Here is an 18007-nt window from a genome sequence, read left to right on the forward strand (position 1 = left end):
TTTTAAAGTAAAGTAATACATTATCTATATTATTTAATGTTTATTAGTATTTTATTTTTTACGGACTTATTCAGTCTATTTAACAACCGATTTTTTTTTTGTTTTTTATATTAACAGGTAAAATTGAAATAAAATAAAAGTAAAGAAAAATTAAACTAGAACAAAAAAATAAAATAATAACACTATCCCAAGACAAGATCTGGTCTATTTTAGTGATTGTTTAAATCTAAAACAACATGGTTGTAATTCGTCAAGATTAATGCGTTTATTAGCAATTGTATTTGGAGCTCATTTGACATCGTCAAAGCTAATGTTAAATGTATTTATAAACGTGAAATTAATTTTTCCCGGATTGGATTTTGTGATAGTTTTAACTACAATTTACGAGAATTCGAGGAAAAACTAGCACGCAATGGTCTACCAACACGTAACTGAAACAGTGAAACCGTATTGACCAGAATAATAAGTGTGTCATTACAATGTGGATAGTGAAGAAAGCAATTTTACATTTGTTTTAAAATTATATAGAGCAAGACTGTAATTACGGCAATGGTTTATGTTTATAGCATCTTTTGCTTAATGATCCGATTTAATTCCTAATGCCTTTAGACCGAAATTAAGTACCAGTTAATCGGAGGCAGGTAATTATGATTACCACAATAGCAAGAAGATGCCGTTACCTGTGTGAGTGTGTGTACAATGACTTCTACCATACAACTGGAGTGAACTCTTAACCGATAAATTACCGAGTAACAATGAGGGATCATCATCGCAAACGGCAAAGCGAATAATTGCCCCGTAAAAAATACTAGAAACCTGGCATCTGCTTCCAGTGATGGATAAACACAAGATACATACATACATACGTAACATAATAGTCGTTGCTGATTCAATCAGTTGTTGGTAGTGGTTTTACAATTATTTCTATTAGAATTACTTGTACCTAATCCGATAATGAGTACCGCGTGCATTGTAAGATCCATACGCGAGATGAATAATGAAGACATTAGAGTATTTCAATGAATGATAGATTATATTATCAACCAAATAAGTATCGATCTACTGCTACGCATGGAGTGCTTCGCAACTGTAAATGCAACAGTTGCATGCGGATTTATACCTTATGGCTAAACGAAGTTGTCGGGTTAATCCTTTTCCCGACAACATGGTCCCGGTGAAGCCAGAAAACTAGTTCCGCCCGACATCTGCGAGGCGAGAAAAACATAAAAAAACGCCCCATTCCGAATCAAACTTTAATCGGTAATTGGTACTAATGGATCACTTTAGTGTCGATAAAACAAAGAATCAGATCTTAGTAAATCCATAATACTGTTTTTACGGCTTCGTAAACCTTCAAGAGGCTATTCGGTAATTGAATTTCACACGAGTTTATTTGTACAATTCAGCCGACCGTTAGTTGAAATACAGGAAAAATAACCACAATGTATTCAGTCAAACTATTTACTCTACGCTTTCTTATTCAGTGACCTATTTTAAAATTAATATACATTTTAAGACAATCAACTTGAATGTAACGTTATATTTTTAAACTAATTTGTAGGTATTGTGAAGATGTCACTAAATAGGGGTGTGAGTTTGAGGTTTAAAAAAACAGAGCTGTTATTTTGTAGAAATCGAATCGAGGAAGTGCAGTTACGATTGGCTGGATTTGTTTTTTCAGAGTCCAGAACGGTACGGTAAAGATCCATCAGCCAAGACGGGACGAGAGCCATCTGTCGCCTGTCAAGGTACCTATTACCTACTCACTATCGCTACTCACTCGGGTTTAACTTAGGAAGGGATGGTTCGACTCAGGTAAACACTACACTTTTCTGTGAAAACCATCTGCTGCAACCGGTACGAAACCCGCAAAAGTTACAATAATTGAAGTGAATGTAACACGGTGTCCGAAGCGGTCACATAAACCAGAAAATGGTAGGTCATAAGCCCAGTAAATGCCTAGATTTCCATATTTCCTTCTCCAAAATGCTCTCCATCCTGTTGTCTTTTTAATTAATAAATTATCTAAGTAAATTGCGCAAGAGTACTATGCGAAAACTATCATTGTTGCAATGAGCTTGTTATTTGGGTAAATTAATATACCGACATAGATTACATTAATTAATAAAAGGAAAGCTTACCGGCCAGGCGAAGTCGAAGGGAAATCTGATGGGGTTGACGAACCCCTCGACTCCGGAATCGGAGATGTTGACGGAGTTGTCTCCGAGGACAGGAGTGGTGACGTCACCGAAGGTGCACGGCGACGTGGGGTCGATGTTGGCCTGGTAGTGTTTCAGGCAGACCCGGAAGCGCGTGCGGCATGGCGTGGGGCACGGCGTGCCGGGGGGCACACGCCCCCCCGAGCAGCACGCGCCCCCTCGCCCTCTGCCCAGCGCGTTGGTGAACGTCTTCAGCCTCAGCTCGAACAACCCCGAGCCGGACACCTGAAACGGGAAACAAAAGATTAACATCGATATCGGAAAATATAATAAATCGTTTGTAAATAACGAGCGGGAAAAACTAACGCCCGGATAAGTGAATAATTTATGAACAGTCGTAGCCGCTAGCTGATCATCGCGGATAATCGATCGCTTAAAATAAAATGCAAACAGCGCACAAGGTCAACGAGTCTAGCGGGCGTGAGACAGCCAAAATTGCTTAACAAACAGCGGAAAAGTTTCCTAGAATTCCGATGGCGGTAATTATTCATTCCTCATATCCCGCATCAACCGACCCCAAAAGTATAAAATACACCGCCGGGCGAGTCGCAGTCGCTGCCGGCCGCGGCCGATCGATGCGCGATCCACCAGCGCCAGCTCCCAGTGCCAGTGCTGACGATGACCAACATAATATCCTCATTACTCTTCATTAATCCGCGCAACACCTAGTCTACTTCTTTTCATACCCTTTATTATATCGTTTTCGCGGCTAGACTGACTATTCGAGTTTTCGAGACCAGTTTTCTCATGAATCACAAAAGAAACGAGTTTTTGTGGGTCGAGACGAACACATCATTTAGCGATCGCGAATTGAGAAATTGCTCGTCTAGGAATTAATTCATTTCTATATTTGATTCCAAATTTACATCTTTAACATTTCTACGTCAATTTCTATTAAACGCTGTAAAACTATTCATAATTACTTAGGGCTTTACTTAAGCCTGGAATAGTGTTACGTTAGGCATAGTGGTAGAATAATGATAAGAATACCATCTTTATTCTACCACTATAATAAGGTTGGTGTTCCCATCCGTATTCTACCGCTATGCCTAGGCGTCAATTTTTACTAAGTTTATGAGTAAAGCCCTTAAATTGATATATTTTGCAAGTTTTCGTGAAGTTTTAAACATCAGTATTTCGAGTACTTAAGTGTTCAAGTTTAGTAGTCGAGTCATAAAACGGAATCCACTGTGGTTTCTTAGAAGTGGATAAAAAAAACTAGGGGTTTCATGAATTCACACATTCCCTCTATAGTATTCGACATATTCTAAAAGGTAGACTTGTGCACACATCCGTTTAAAACAGAACACCCCCATGCGAGAAGCAAACAAGATAGTGCAGAAGGCGAAACGTCTGGCTCTAAACAAACTGAAACAAACAATGTTTCTTGTATAGAATACCAGGGGCTGAGGGAATGGTGAGAGGTTGCGTAATATTGTGCCGCGAACTCGGTAACGCACTATTCAGTAGGACTGCTGAGGACGAAATACATACGGGGTTGAAAAGTTGGGGTGAAAGTGTGTTTACCAGAGTGTAGAGAGCAAGTGGCGAAACATGGGGGTAGTGACGAGGAAGCCGCGGGGTTAATCAAACACCATTGTCGGTTTGTTCTAAAGTATATTGACAGTTGGTTGATAGGAGAGGACCCTCCAGCGTGCCACCGTGCTCTGGGCATGTGTGCATATTATAGTAGGTACATTTGTTCGCATTTGCTTCGATAAAATTTCTAGCAATGAGCGAACGGAACACACTAGTTGTGGCCAATTATTTACAGTTATCTCAAGTGTTTATATTTTTTACACATTGAAACGATTAACTAATTATAATATAAAAGGCGGGTGTCGATCAAACTAAATGTTGTTTGTGTTAGACAGAATATTTTTTTATGAATGTACTGAGTACATTAAACGTTATGGAAACGGGTAGCTCGATCGATAGTTGATATAATGAAAGCCACTGAAACATTACACCTTTTTATGTTGGTACGGTGGATCAAATAAAATTTACCCCATAGTGTACATTTAGCCCATGAGCGCCAAACATGCGTATGGAAACAATAAATAAAACGTGATATTAAAATTGCTTACTTTTATTATTTTAGAGGCGTAAATATGAAAGTATTCTTCGATAAATTAAACGCACGATTTTTTTATATGTTAGGTACTGCGCGACTTAATTATTTTAGGATTACTACTCAATTGAAGGGTACACTTTGCATTTTTTCGATTTTCGAGATATAAATGCCATGATCGACCAACAAATTGTAGGTCCCTGTCTTATAAACGGCTGGCAAAAAAAAACTGTCAAAATGACGATTGCTGCAGCGAGCTTATTTTCTAAGTTGAAAAAAAATTAAGTAGACGTTTTTGTTTGTTCTTTTCTGAAAATATTGCATTAATTGAAAACCTATTTTTATTGAATACACGAACCCAGAGTCCCACAAATGAGGTTTATTTTTCATTTTTCATTTTGATCTCCTGTAAATTAATTTAGTTATTTGGTAATAATCCCGTTCTTGCCGTTTACCCTCAATTGTGTGTTACTGTGTGCCGGAAAAATTACATCCCACGGGGCTTATTACTACCAACTGTCGCCGAATATCGCTGCACTGAAACACAATAGCGTAAATTATTATAGGTACGACAGAACATATAATTAAAATGATTATTATAGGTCACCCATGTTATTCCGAACGCGAAGTCACAGTTTAGAATAAACTGGCGGCGGTGATGTCAGTTGAATTCCTCTGCAAATTTTCGACTTTACCGAATGCGCCGTAAATCGTATTCAGACAACCGTGAAACGTTCTCATTCGAAACCTTAAAATTCCACATTAGTAAATGTAGGTACTCTCGCGGCTGAGTCATCGCGCCATGGCACTGCAAATCTGTTCTAGAGGACGAACAGACACGAGCACAAGCGCAGAGTGCACGACTCGGCGCTAGAGAAGCGCAATGGTGGTGCATTATATTCGATTCCGCGTACTGTTCACGCGGGGAAGGTTCACTTGGCGAGGTGTGGGAACGAGGAGAGAACCGAAAGGACAGCCCCGCTGTGACGCAAGAGCGGACTATCAGCTAGTCACCAGTCGCGGGCGTGGGCGGCTGTTGCGAAACCAGACACACGGTACACCTCGATAGGAATTATTTATTGGATCGCGTATGAGGGCAGTCGGAGCCGAACGCCGGATATTGATCGCTAATGAAGCGGGGATTACGAGAAGACTTGCCGTATCCGCCCACAGCGGGAATCAATATTGTAATCGAAGTCAATTTAGTCCTAGTGATTTTCTTCCCACGGTGCATTCGCCCGCTTTTGTCAGCGTCAGAGATGACACGGTTTAAGCCACTCTACGGCGAAAGTGTTAGGCAGTGATTGATTTCGAGGTTACCTTCTTTATAAATCCCCCGAAGTATCGTCGCCGTAACACTCCTACACCGAGAGCTCCCGTACAAAGCCTAAACTACAAACCGAGACGAGCGATGCATTACAAAACAGCCTCGAGTGATTCGATTCCAGACCGTATTGGAGTTACAAGTTGGCAAATAATCAGCCATAAGAAACTGATAAAAAGACAAATGTTTTGCACTTACTTCAGATACTTCATTCAAAAAGGTGAAATAAATTGAAAAGAACTTTTAATTTTGGCTTAGGCACGCTTATGGGAACATCTTTACATTGAGTTAAGTTAAAAACCATTTTGTAAAATCATACTAAAATCATTTCAAGTCGATGTTAACAATTAATTGTTAAAGCGATGTTTGTACGAATAAGACGTTGGGAGTAACGGGAAAGTTGTGCAGTGAAAAGTCGGACATGGGACGGGAGCACCGTTCGAGGGCGGAGGACGCCGAATACTGGACTAAAATACTTCTGGATATTCGGAGAAAATAAAAACAATCGGAAGTACCTACCTACCGAAAGATTTCTCGAGTCGAGATTAAATTTAGAATGGATATACACTTCAAAATGCGTAACTTATTATAGGATAAAAATGTTTTCGCTAGAAATAGTCCGTTGGAGCCGACACACGACGACACCGAGAGGCGCCGGAAACTTTCCCGTCCCGAATTGTACTAAAATTTTATTCACCGCTTTTATAGATTGTAAGCGTTACATAAACGCGGGGAATTAAAATCAATGTCAGCGCAAAAAAAAAACAAGAAATCCCAACTCCGTGTGAAGTAAATACGTAGTGAAGTGTTTGTACAGAAGACTTATGAAGACGTGAACGCCATTATTTGATCAAGTGGTCGGCCGAGATTGACGGAAATCGCTTAGTTGTTCGAGGCGTATTCAAATGTTTGTCGGTTCTCCTAAACAGCGCCAGCGCGAGCGGTTACCTCCGTATAGTTTCATTACGACAGGCGCGTTATTGTTCCGGAATACTCGGGGGCCGGAGAAGTTCCCACGGAATCCGCGCCCATTCAGATACCGGTGGCGAAAAACAAAGATCCGATTAGAGGTAATCGGTCACAAAGAACAATAACCGAAGCTAATTGCGGATCGGCCATTCATATCGGGGACCGAGGCCCGCAGGAGCGCGCCTCCAGTTGAACGATTACGCGGAAAACACAAAGACGAGAGTGGTCAGTCAAACGGAACCGCGAACTCTTATTGCGAGAGGCTGCTATCGGGCGATGGAGAGCGCTAGGCTTGAGGTCTGGGGACACCCAACGCGGAGACAATCGCGGTAATCGGGTTAGATAATACCTTTGTCTTAACCATCCAATTATATAGACGAGCGAAACAAGAAGGTTCGGGGACTTTCTAAATTGATAAAAAATCATAGCAAATTGATCCGAGGCTTTAAACTATCGCCCGAGCGCGGGGTGATCGAGGCGACTGTTAGCGAATATCTCATGCAGAGCGGAGCGTAAACTGGGCATAATTTAATTTATCTCGAGCACTAAATACTCGGAATTGCTCACATCGCCGGCGCTATAGACAGACGCGACGCGGGAAATAAAGAAAACGTAAATATTTATCGCGCAACGGAGAAATATACGCGCAGAAAAACTATGTAGTAAGGTTTACTTGATTATACTGAAACGCGGAGAAAATTTATGCCGAAATTACTCATCGTCTTGAATGAAATAAAAGGTCGATCAACTTGCCGATGCTACAAATTCGAAAGAGTAAAAACGAAGACTTTCGATAACTCGAAACATGTTCGTAACGCACGTCACATTCAATGTACTTAGAACTGCTTGTACTGGTATTGTAAATGTAAATGAAATTAAGTAGGGAAGTATGCGTTGAAATAAAAATATCAATAAAAAATATTGTAATCTTAAAGGCCGGGATTCGGATTTTTAAAAAATGGAACGATACAATTTAATAGGATGGATCGATTTTCGTCATCGTAAAAATATTTTTTTTTATTTAATGAGAGGCAAACGCATTAACCAGTATATCACGAGGTCGACTAATCTTCACTCGATTTCATTTTAGACTAGAGTAGCCGCTGAATTTAAAAATAAAAAAAAATAAAAAATCCACCCTAATTTTACCGTACCGTACGGATTTCGATCATACGTGTGAAATGGGTAAAGTAAATTCGCTAGTAATACACATTCAGAAACGTATACAATGAAAGCATATCATGAATCGAAGTTTTAAAATTGCGCAACTCGCATCCAATTCGTGCTGAAACCTACAGGATAAATGAAAAAAGAACAAGACCGCGACAAAACCGGAATGGAGGCATCTCACTCATTGAATCACGATTCGGTACCTGAGTTGCTTGTATAATCCACACCGCAGTACGGCAGCGTGCAGGAAGAGGCGAGGAATGAGTACTTCATCTGGATGCGAAGTGCATTCATCGCGAGAGAATAGGTACGCGCAGAACAAAAAGTAGTCTTCACTTCCGATGGACGAGGAATGCATTAGGGGAAGGATGCACCTCGCATCTCGTATTATTCCGGACCACACCGCACATAGCGAGGCGGGGAGGAGAGAGTAATTGCGAATATATGTAATTAGCAGTCGCGTACGATATTTGGAAACAATGGCTAGCGCGACTCGTGGTGAAAAAAACATGATTCCGGCTTTTCAATAATGACAAAGTTGGTACAACACTCGAATCCTTTTAAATACAAATTCGACAGTAACAAACATAAAAACATTCCATTAGCCGGATGATCGGTAATCGCTTCGAGTGATGTTAAGTGATATGATTATACAGCGGTAGGTGGTTAGTGTTTCAAATCGTGGAAAGTAAGTGCGGTACAATGGAGCAGTCGGTCGGGAAGTTTAGTAAAAATAACCCGGGGCTAAATACATTAAATAGCGCTTCCTAATATGCCTAGGCGCCTTTGGCGGCGGAGGACGGAACAAATGGCCCGTTAAGTGGACCAGACTGTAATCCTCGGAACACACAGAGCTCGGATTAGCAGGGTCCAGTGAAGCGTACTAAGTAATCCGCTTGTCACGAAACCGACTCATTATGGGACATTAACAAATTTAGACCACACTGCAAATATTTTTCTCCAATTCCAACAATAGGGAAATATTAGGTTTAAAAAAAAACATTTTTAAAGTAATAAAGTTCAAGTAAAAAAAAATATTTTGCTAATTATTCGAAAGCATAAAAAATATTTTTAAATTTGTAATTTTATATTCCCGCAAAAACGGTCATTTCATTGGACACGCCCCTAATACTTGACGTCACAACAACCAAGGCCAAACACGTCGCGTTTTTCTGGCAACGTATTTTTATTAAATTTCTTTTTTACATTTATGTATGAAAACATTTCTCCACAGTATCCATATTGATTTTGAAAATACAATTAATTATTCTAAATCCATTTCATATATTTTGATCGGTATTCGTCGTGTGTGATATTTCCCTCTTCGCGGGTGCAAAAGTACGGCTATTTTTTCTAGACCTTCATTCCGCTTTCCTACAAAATATCAGAAACAGAAGAAACATCTAAAATCAAATCTCTCGGGAGAATATCGACGTAAAAGTAAGTAGATAATTTATAATATTTCTTTGCCAATCGTATCTAAAATAGCGAATCTACATAAACAGAACATCGGAATGATCTAAATCTAAATTGAGAATCTCCAAAATGTTCTGTTAACAGTCCGGCCCGGCACGCATGGGAAGATGGAGATTGGAGGACCACATCAGCAGACATCGCGATAAGAGGCGCTGTTTCGCGTCTCGCGGCCCGAGGCTAGAGGCCATAGGAGGGATGTACCGCATACACTACACACGTAACGGTGCTGGCGACCCCTCGCCTGGACGCGGATAGTGGACGGCAGACGGGCCGGTGGAGTAAGCGCGAAGCTATGATAGACTGAGTCTGATTGAGGGGCGAAAAAATCCCGCTTACAAACGTCATGTCGCTGTCGCTGTCGGAGCGAAGTCCTTGGTACTCGAGTAAAGATGCTCAAATGTAAATAATGATGAATTGACTAATTTGTGACATTTGTATTTAATAGTTTAGTTTGTAAATTTACAAGTTAACTTAAATTTACACTATAAATAAATATATCTTACTTAAATTTATCTATAAATATACACATTGTACAAATTACTTATCACTATCCGTAATACACAAAAAGCATTTGGTTCGACAAGTTAAGACGCTTACAGCTTTCCTGAGACTTTCTTTAAAGGCTTAATAGTTTTTAATATTTATATGCAGTCTGTTTTTAACTTGTAAATAAAAGTCAGAATATTTAACAGAATTCTCTTTTTAGTATCCAGGATATTTAATTTCTCTAACAAAATTTCAATCCTGGTAAACGGACCACACTTAAATACCACTCTCATCGCCCTGTTCCGTAAAACTTTAATGTCTTTCAACTCTGTGTCGTTTTAAAAAACATGACAGTTGAGCATTGCGTTCATGTGTGGCATTAAAATCGATTGGAATACTCATTTGCTTTAATATGTCAAACGAAACAATATCGAGATGTCGAAATAATAATAATAAAACCGAGAGATACATATATTATGTACACGAGCGGAAAAGTTCGCGAGGATTCGTGTTCCATATACCTACTCGCTTATCGGGAAAATAAAACAGGATGGCGAAATTGCGAATGCGATCCGAGGCTTTCGCACGGGGATCGTGCGTGTCAAGGGGCCATAATTTAAATTCTGTTAATTGATTGAAAAAAGAAACAAATAAATGGCAATAAATGCCGGGGTTTGGACGGTTTCTCGCGGAGGATTGTTTAATTTATCGCCTTCGCTCGCTGTAACTCCATACTTCTTCCCGAAAGGGGTTTTGCAAAGCGCCTCTCTCCGACTGCATCGCGATACAGGTGGAAATACGGCGTGATATTTATCGGAGATGTCTCGTGATAATATATTTGGCCAATAACTTCTTGTCTCATTTCTACCCGCTTACCGGAGATAAATCTTCAGGTCGGAAAGAGTAATACACTAAATGACGAGTGGCAGAAGACCCAAACAACGCGACTTTACGGTAAATGGTACTTCGCTACTTACATAAGTAAAGTATAAACTAATTCAAATTACATTTAAAATAAAAGTGCTTTTCAACTTGCGGAGTAAGTAAATCCAATGAAGAAGTCATTTTTAAACCTGGAGAATAAAAAAAGGCCAGAGACAAACTCGAATAATTCAGATAGAAGTTAGTACTTTGCCATCCATCGCGATAGGCAAATAACGTAAAAAAACAAACAGACACAAACTTGACTGTAAATCTTTTATTCATTGCGAGTCATGTGAGAAAACTTCGGAAGATTTTCTACTTTATATTGTATTTTTAACTGACGATACAAAAAAACGTATATTTCTTCATTTATGCTGAGAATCCTTATGGTCTATGGTAGAGTAATGCGAAAAAAACTATCGGAAACGTTAAATAAAATACACGCAAGATCATGGAATTACAGGGGTTTGTCTAAATAAGCGATGTAGTCATTCTGTGAAACAAGAGAATCAGGGAGCGAACAAAGAGATAAATAATCTCTTCAGGGGACATCCACACATCCCGACGAATGCGAGAAATGTTCATACGAAGTACAAAAAGCTCAGAGCCGCGAAAACTTCGAGGGAGAAGACGGACGGAATAGCGCGAGATGCATCCGTCTCCTTTAGAGGTACCACTTCGCCGGAAGTTAGAGCGAGGCGATTCGATAAAGCTCGAGATGCCTTTCCGTTCGGTATGAATAACCAGTCGGCGGCGCAGCGGGCGATCTCGCCTCGGAATACCAGTGCCGGACGGTCTGGCTGCATCTCGGTCCTTCGCGCCTCCGGATGCGGGCGCAGGAGAGAGACGGGCGAGGTCTCCGCGCGAGGACTGTGGTCGGATGCGCAGCGAGCGTGGGAAAGTGATGATCGTGTACAGTATAGAGACACACATACAGATGCGGTCGCACACCTTGCACCGATACACGCGCACGCTAGCGGGAGCGGTACAGGTAAAGACGAATAAATAAAGTCAACTATAAATCTGTGCATCGTACACCGCACTTGCCAGAAAATGGAAGCGAGATGTTTCATTACAACTCATAAAGTAACGATAACAAATGTTAAAATATCAAAATATTCCAATCCGATTCGAACTATCATCTACATCAAATAAAAAAGTTTAATTGTTGATGCGTAAGCATGTAAAATCAATAATCTTCAGTTAGTGATACAAGATACTCTTAAAAACATAGATTTAAGTGCCTTAAAAATGTTTCTATAGAAATAATAATAAAACATCAAGAGACATGAATACAAAAATTCCCTTTCTCAAATGAAATTCAGAATGATACGAATTTGCCATGTCTAAATCGAGATTAAAAAATTCATAACATCACAAAATTAATGACATGTACCTATGTAATGTATATTATTTTACAAGATTTCATTTGTTTATTTAAAAAAAAGGGAAGTAGATATTTTGATTCTTATGATTAGTAAAATATTTCAATGTCGTGGTGATTTTCGAATAGTAAATAACATTCAAAGAATAGGAATCAAGTTGTGGTAGAGCAGGGTTCAAACAGATACGCAAGTACGCGACACTGCCGCGGGATCGCAGATAAACAAAAATTATAAAAATTACAAATAATTACTATTTTATTTAAACGGGATAATATAGTTAAATAAATCGCAAAAAGATATTAAGATAAGTTCCAACATTTGACATTAACATTATAAATATGACAATATGGAAATCATCTTGATAAACTATTATTAGTATGTAAATTTTATTTGTAATTCAATTTAGTGCTGCATAAAATCATTTGTATGGCGCCCTTCAAAAATAACGCTATATCCATAATACCTACACTATAGTAATGTTGATTTGAGGGTTCATATAATTAACGCAAATAATGCATATTATAAAATTAAAAATGATAACATATAATCAGATTTTAAGTACCGTACTGTACGGTAGTAATAAGTACCGATATTCATTGAGATATTTGTCGATATGGGAAAAAAAAACTATTTCTGTGAAATGACGTCAATAACAAGATTTGAACTATTAAACGTAGGTGAAGAAGGTAAATAAAACATTTTATGAAGTTTTTTCAATTGCACAAAAATAAAGATACTCTCCCGTAACGTGCCCGTGAAGAAAGTACTTATTTATTATGATATAAAGTTAGGAATTAGAATTAGGAATGGGATTTCTATTTTCTATGACAGGTATACATAACTTATTAAAATAACACAGAAATTTTACTTATAAATACAATCCATATTTTGGTTCATCACGAAACATTTACATTTAATAGAGTTATTTACTGCTCTTGGAAATTGAAATATTTGGGTAAATCATTAGAACATAAATATTTATTTTTTTAATTCGAAAAATTCCGAGATGCTAAAAAGTACCAAAAATACAACGCAATAAAATAAATTTTGCATAGCTATAATAATACATATTACTTACTAATATTTGTTTTGTTTTTATTTATTTATTCAATTTTACTTTTAAAAAGGCAAAACCTCACTTTAGAATGCAATTTTTATTTTTTTACAAAAAAAGATAATGCAGACAGCAAATTTAAAGAACAACGTTACCCGCTGGAAGTTTTACTGGTACCCAATATGTTACTGCTTAAAAATAAATAAATAAAGATTGATAAATATTATTTGAAAGATGTAGTTTACATCGTATTTGGCTCTACTGATATAACATTTTGCACTAAGTATTTGTGGCATTTAAAAACACGATAATGCATAATATAAGTTAATTTTAGTAAGAAGCTTTTAATGATTTTTTTTATAAAAATTATTTTCGTGCACACGTCTGCAACGCGAGAAATCACTTTTAATGCAAAACAGTGTAACTATTATAGGTTTTAAAAATAATGACTCAATCATGACAATTAAAAAACAAAAAAAAACAATAATATTGATACAGCGTTAAAAGGTTCAGCCCGAAGGCAGTTTACAGGGTCCATGGGCCAACATTCGTGTTGTCTTTCTCTGGTAGATTTGAAAGATCATATTTTTTTTACAAATACCGTTTTGTATTTATATTTATCAATATAATATCAAAAAACGAGGATCAAGTAAAACAAAACATTTAAAACAAATCGAATGTGGTGCACACGTAATGTTGATTGATCGGTTATTTTTGACGGGTCTCGATACGGTTTATCTCTTACGAGTTTTATTATGGGCCAAAACTTGACTTTATTGGCATTTAAATTAATTTGAATATAAATAAACTTTAATTAATCAGAGTCCAATGATGTCGGTTAAAAAAAAAACTGGCAGATAGAGGCAAATAAAAAACGTATCCTTGAGAAAAATAAAATACGATGGACAAAATCTGAATTCGAACACGTCCGGTCGGTCAGAATCAGTTGGAACAAAACTAGAAGTATTTTTAACGAAAAAAATGTTTGATTTTTAGTACAAACACCGTACATCATTAAAATTATTTGAATGATTATGAATCTGATGTTTTTTTACTGGTGTAACCGGGTAAATAACAAGTAACGATGCTTGTCTGAGGTAAAATATTATTTATAAAAAAATGTGTTTAAACAAAAATGCGTTGCATTTAAAGAAACCTTACAAAATCTTTATCAGTCATACTAATTTTAAATGTTTTTAGTCACATAAAAACTTATTTGAATTTTACTGTCAAATAATTATTTGAACGTTGTATTAAGATTTTCGAATTGAGATTTCTAATACATATATTAAAAATACTTGATATTTTAAAACTGTGCAAAAATTACATTTACTCATAATAAATGGAAATAAAAAAATAGATTTCCTAAAATTTATTATGTTTGTTACCTAAACGGTGAATGAATTAAATTTGAATTAGCACAATTAACGAAAAAACAGGGATACCAATTTAAAAAAAAACTGTTTACCGACAAACGCAAACGTTTTTACCGCGTGCGTAATTTTAGTTTTTTGGTTGGATCCTTATGGTTTTTATGAATTAAAATGTACCCTACTTTGTAAAAGTTTGGTAGATACTTGTAGAAAAATGCATTGAACTTTTACAAAGTGATATAACTTAGCCTTTTTCATTCACGCAAATGATGAATCGCGAATTCTAACTTTCAAATGACGGGTAAAAGTTTTAGATCGAGCACACAGCGACAAAGTTTGAAGTGGTAAGTCGGTGACAGTTCGCGGGTGCGAAGACGGTGAAGATGGACGGTAGAAGGTACCTGAAGAGTGCAGCAGAAGACGAGAGCGAGGACGAGGAGCCAGGTGGCCATCATCATCCCTGATGTTAGGTTCTCCAAAATCCCGCCATACGCGACCGGAAGGGCCGCTGCGGCTTATAGGACACCGGCTCACACAGTCTCAACACTAAACAAGAACACAAGTCGTAGAATGACAAACTCAAAATTAAAACAAAAAAACTCGTTGTGTCACACTCTCGCTAAGATCCTCGCAGGTTCCAAAAAACACGATATTCAACGAGTTAAGATACACACACGCGAAAATTCCGAATATTGTTGTTATCCATTGAGGGCACATTCGATCACGATGTAAGTCGAAAACGGCACCGGTATTTCACAGTACACTGAATTAAAACACGTAGCGGGTAGTTTAAAAAAATGCGTAATTATCGATTAGATAAATCGGTGCGAAGCGATCAGTCCCGTTTCGCAAAACAATCACACACGTTTCGTGAGTACAGGACCGCTGCGACAACCGACCGAACATATCCCAAACGTGGCTAGCGATAGACTGACGCGCTAACTTCACGGTGCTCGCTTCCCGAGGACTTATAGCGCCTCTAGCGGTCAAAAGCCCGAACTACCCGACTGTTTTTTTCACCCATAGATGGTACCCATAACCGCTGCATAATATAAACGCCGTACAAAATGCAAGGATCCAGAAGATTGTAAAAAAATGACACGCGAAAGGTGTAACCGAGTTTAATAGGGGAATGAAACAGGATGATTTTTTGCAGGTATTTCATTTTGATTAGGGCTATTTTATTTTATTCGCAATATATTTATGTAACATTTATCAAGACACAAATCACAAATGAGTTGGGACGAATAAAATATGTACCCATAACACATAACAACATACATATCACCATATTTATTGTACATAACAAAAACATCATTAAAAATACATGGCATATCAACGTATAGTAGAACATGTAATAAAAAACATTTAAAACATGAAAAATCAAACAAGTAATTTTATAAAAACAATATTATTCTGAAAATACAATTTACGCGAAAGTGATTTTAGGAAACTCCTGAAAATTATTCATTGCATACATTGCGAATTTTTTTTTCTAATAAACAAACATTACCTAGATATTTAAAATAAAAAATATGGGTACTTACTTATTCCGAAATAATTTTTAGGTAGGTTTTATTTAGCTAAAAATGACCGCCACAATAATGCTTATTTGGTTCTTTGACATGAAAATAATAATGAGAAAATCAGACACGATTTCGTTAGTAATTAGGAAAAGTAATGACGTGTGAGGCGTTCCATTCTCTCTGTCTACTGCCTACCCCTGCTGAAATAGCGCAATGATAGTAGTAGTAGATAGCGGCTAAAACGTCTTGAAAGTTATTAAATTTGGACCTACCTACAGAGTGAAAAATAATGATTTTTAAGTAAATCGTTTCGTCACAAGGCTCGTGTATGGGTCAATTGTTTTGACCGAGTGAATTGGCAGGTGATAAAAGCGCAGCTGCGTACCTACTCCACACTACCCAACCTTATAGCCATAATACAGCACTACTACAAATAATAGGGGTGCATACTTGCATAGATGTTTTTAAAACATCGAAAAAAAAAATTTAAGACGTTCAATCATTTTACGGATAATTGTAAATAAAACTGGGAAAATAAATAATAATTAAACGGGTATTAAAGTGAAATTTATAGTGAGGAACTTCAGCCCTAATGAAAATTGGATCCAAAAAATGTTTTTTTACCCGCGGTAAAAATTAAAAGTCATTGAATTATACGGCAAAGGTTCTTAAAATCGGGTTGAATCAAATTCTTGAATCGGGTTGTGGTCCCGTGGCTAGTGTCTCGGACTCACGAATACCACTCGACCCCATCTTGCTTCCTATTTTTTAATACTGAGTTATTTATAACTCGTTGAAAATGGCGCTCAAAATTATGTACTTGAGTAAATCATAAAAACGCAAATATCTCTTTAAAAAAAAACTTTAAAAAATGTACATAACAATTTTTAAAAAATAATTTAATTAAATATTCGAACTGCTTTGAACGACGTCACTAGTTCATATGAATTAACCAATGATAAGAGAATTGTGGAAGATTTGTTGCCGTCAACGGACCAATCGGCAGAACTGACCGAGAAAAACTTGAGACGTAACACGCGGATTCATTTTAGAAATACATAACTTAAAAAAATCATAGCGCTGATTATACGATACACATAAAGTTGCTATTATTAACAAATAAAAAATAAAGAAAACTACTAAACTTCCTCATTATTATATTCCTGAAGTTTTGTGGCAAAGTGCAGTACAAAAATATATAATATCACCCAGATTTGAATACTCTTCATATTTATCATAAATGTTTAGTATAATATTATAGTATACTACCATTTGTAAATTGGTGGGAAGGTAAAGTCGTCGCCAGATGGGAATGCCCACGCTCACATAGTGACCGCAGTGTTAAATATGTGTTAGAGTAGGCATTATTTACTGGCGACGACTCTACCTATTCTATTTAATGTTGTCGGGCTGTTTTGAGACTATACGCTACATACTATTTTACATTTGTCGAACGAAATATTATTTATTTTCATTTCACATTTACTATCGTAATTTCCCCGTGTCACCCCTAATTTTGGAATCGCATCATCATCGTTCGACTATCCGCACCCAGTGGTGCATAGGCCACTTTATTGCAGTCAAAATGCAGCGCATTTTTATCACCTGTTACATGAAAGTAAAATCAGCATTTCGCTTCAGGGTCCAGTCCAAGAACATGAAATATTGCAGTGTAGGACCACCTTTTTAATCAATATTTCACGTCGACCTACACAGGTGTCGAACATTGCCAACCGCTACAAAACGAGTATGAAAAAAGTTTTTCTTAAATTATGAACTTAAATTATTATGATATTATTGTTTTAGGGAGGGATATTATAGTTTTAGGAAGGTGTGTAAAAATACAAATATGTACTAATAAAATCATTTGATTGTACTATTAACATATTAAACAAATTATAAAAATCATGTTTTGTTATGTTTACTTTAATGCTTCGAACATTGATGTCTCGGTGTGTCGTCGTTTTGCGATGTGTTTCACCCCTAACTAAATTAATATTATTGGGTCTATATTACATAGGAACTCGCGC

The 18007-nt window shown here is 37.2% G+C and overlaps 1 protein-coding gene across 1 annotated transcript in view; it reads right to left on the reverse strand.

Moving 5' to 3' along the window:
- LOC148282803 (uncharacterized) overlaps nucleotides 1-15383 on the reverse strand; it is a 37410-nt gene extending 22027 nt beyond the window's left edge. Inside the window, 2 exon segments of the mRNA XM_088224528.1 lie at nucleotides 2142-2444; nucleotides 14853-15383. Of these exon segments, the coding sequence (XP_088080654.1) occupies nucleotides 2142-2444; nucleotides 14853-14909 (360 nt within the window). The 5' untranslated portion in view covers nucleotides 14910-15383.
- Between the last annotated feature and the right edge of the window lie 2624 nt (nucleotides 15384-18007).

The sequence above is a fragment of the Micrasema longulum genome, unplaced genomic scaffold, assembly GCF_059751315.1.
Source record: "Micrasema longulum isolate JH-2025_06_02 unplaced genomic scaffold, ASM5975131v1 h1tg000289l, whole genome shotgun sequence".
Classification (NCBI taxonomy): Eukaryota; Metazoa; Arthropoda; class Insecta; order Trichoptera; family Brachycentridae; genus Micrasema; species Micrasema longulum.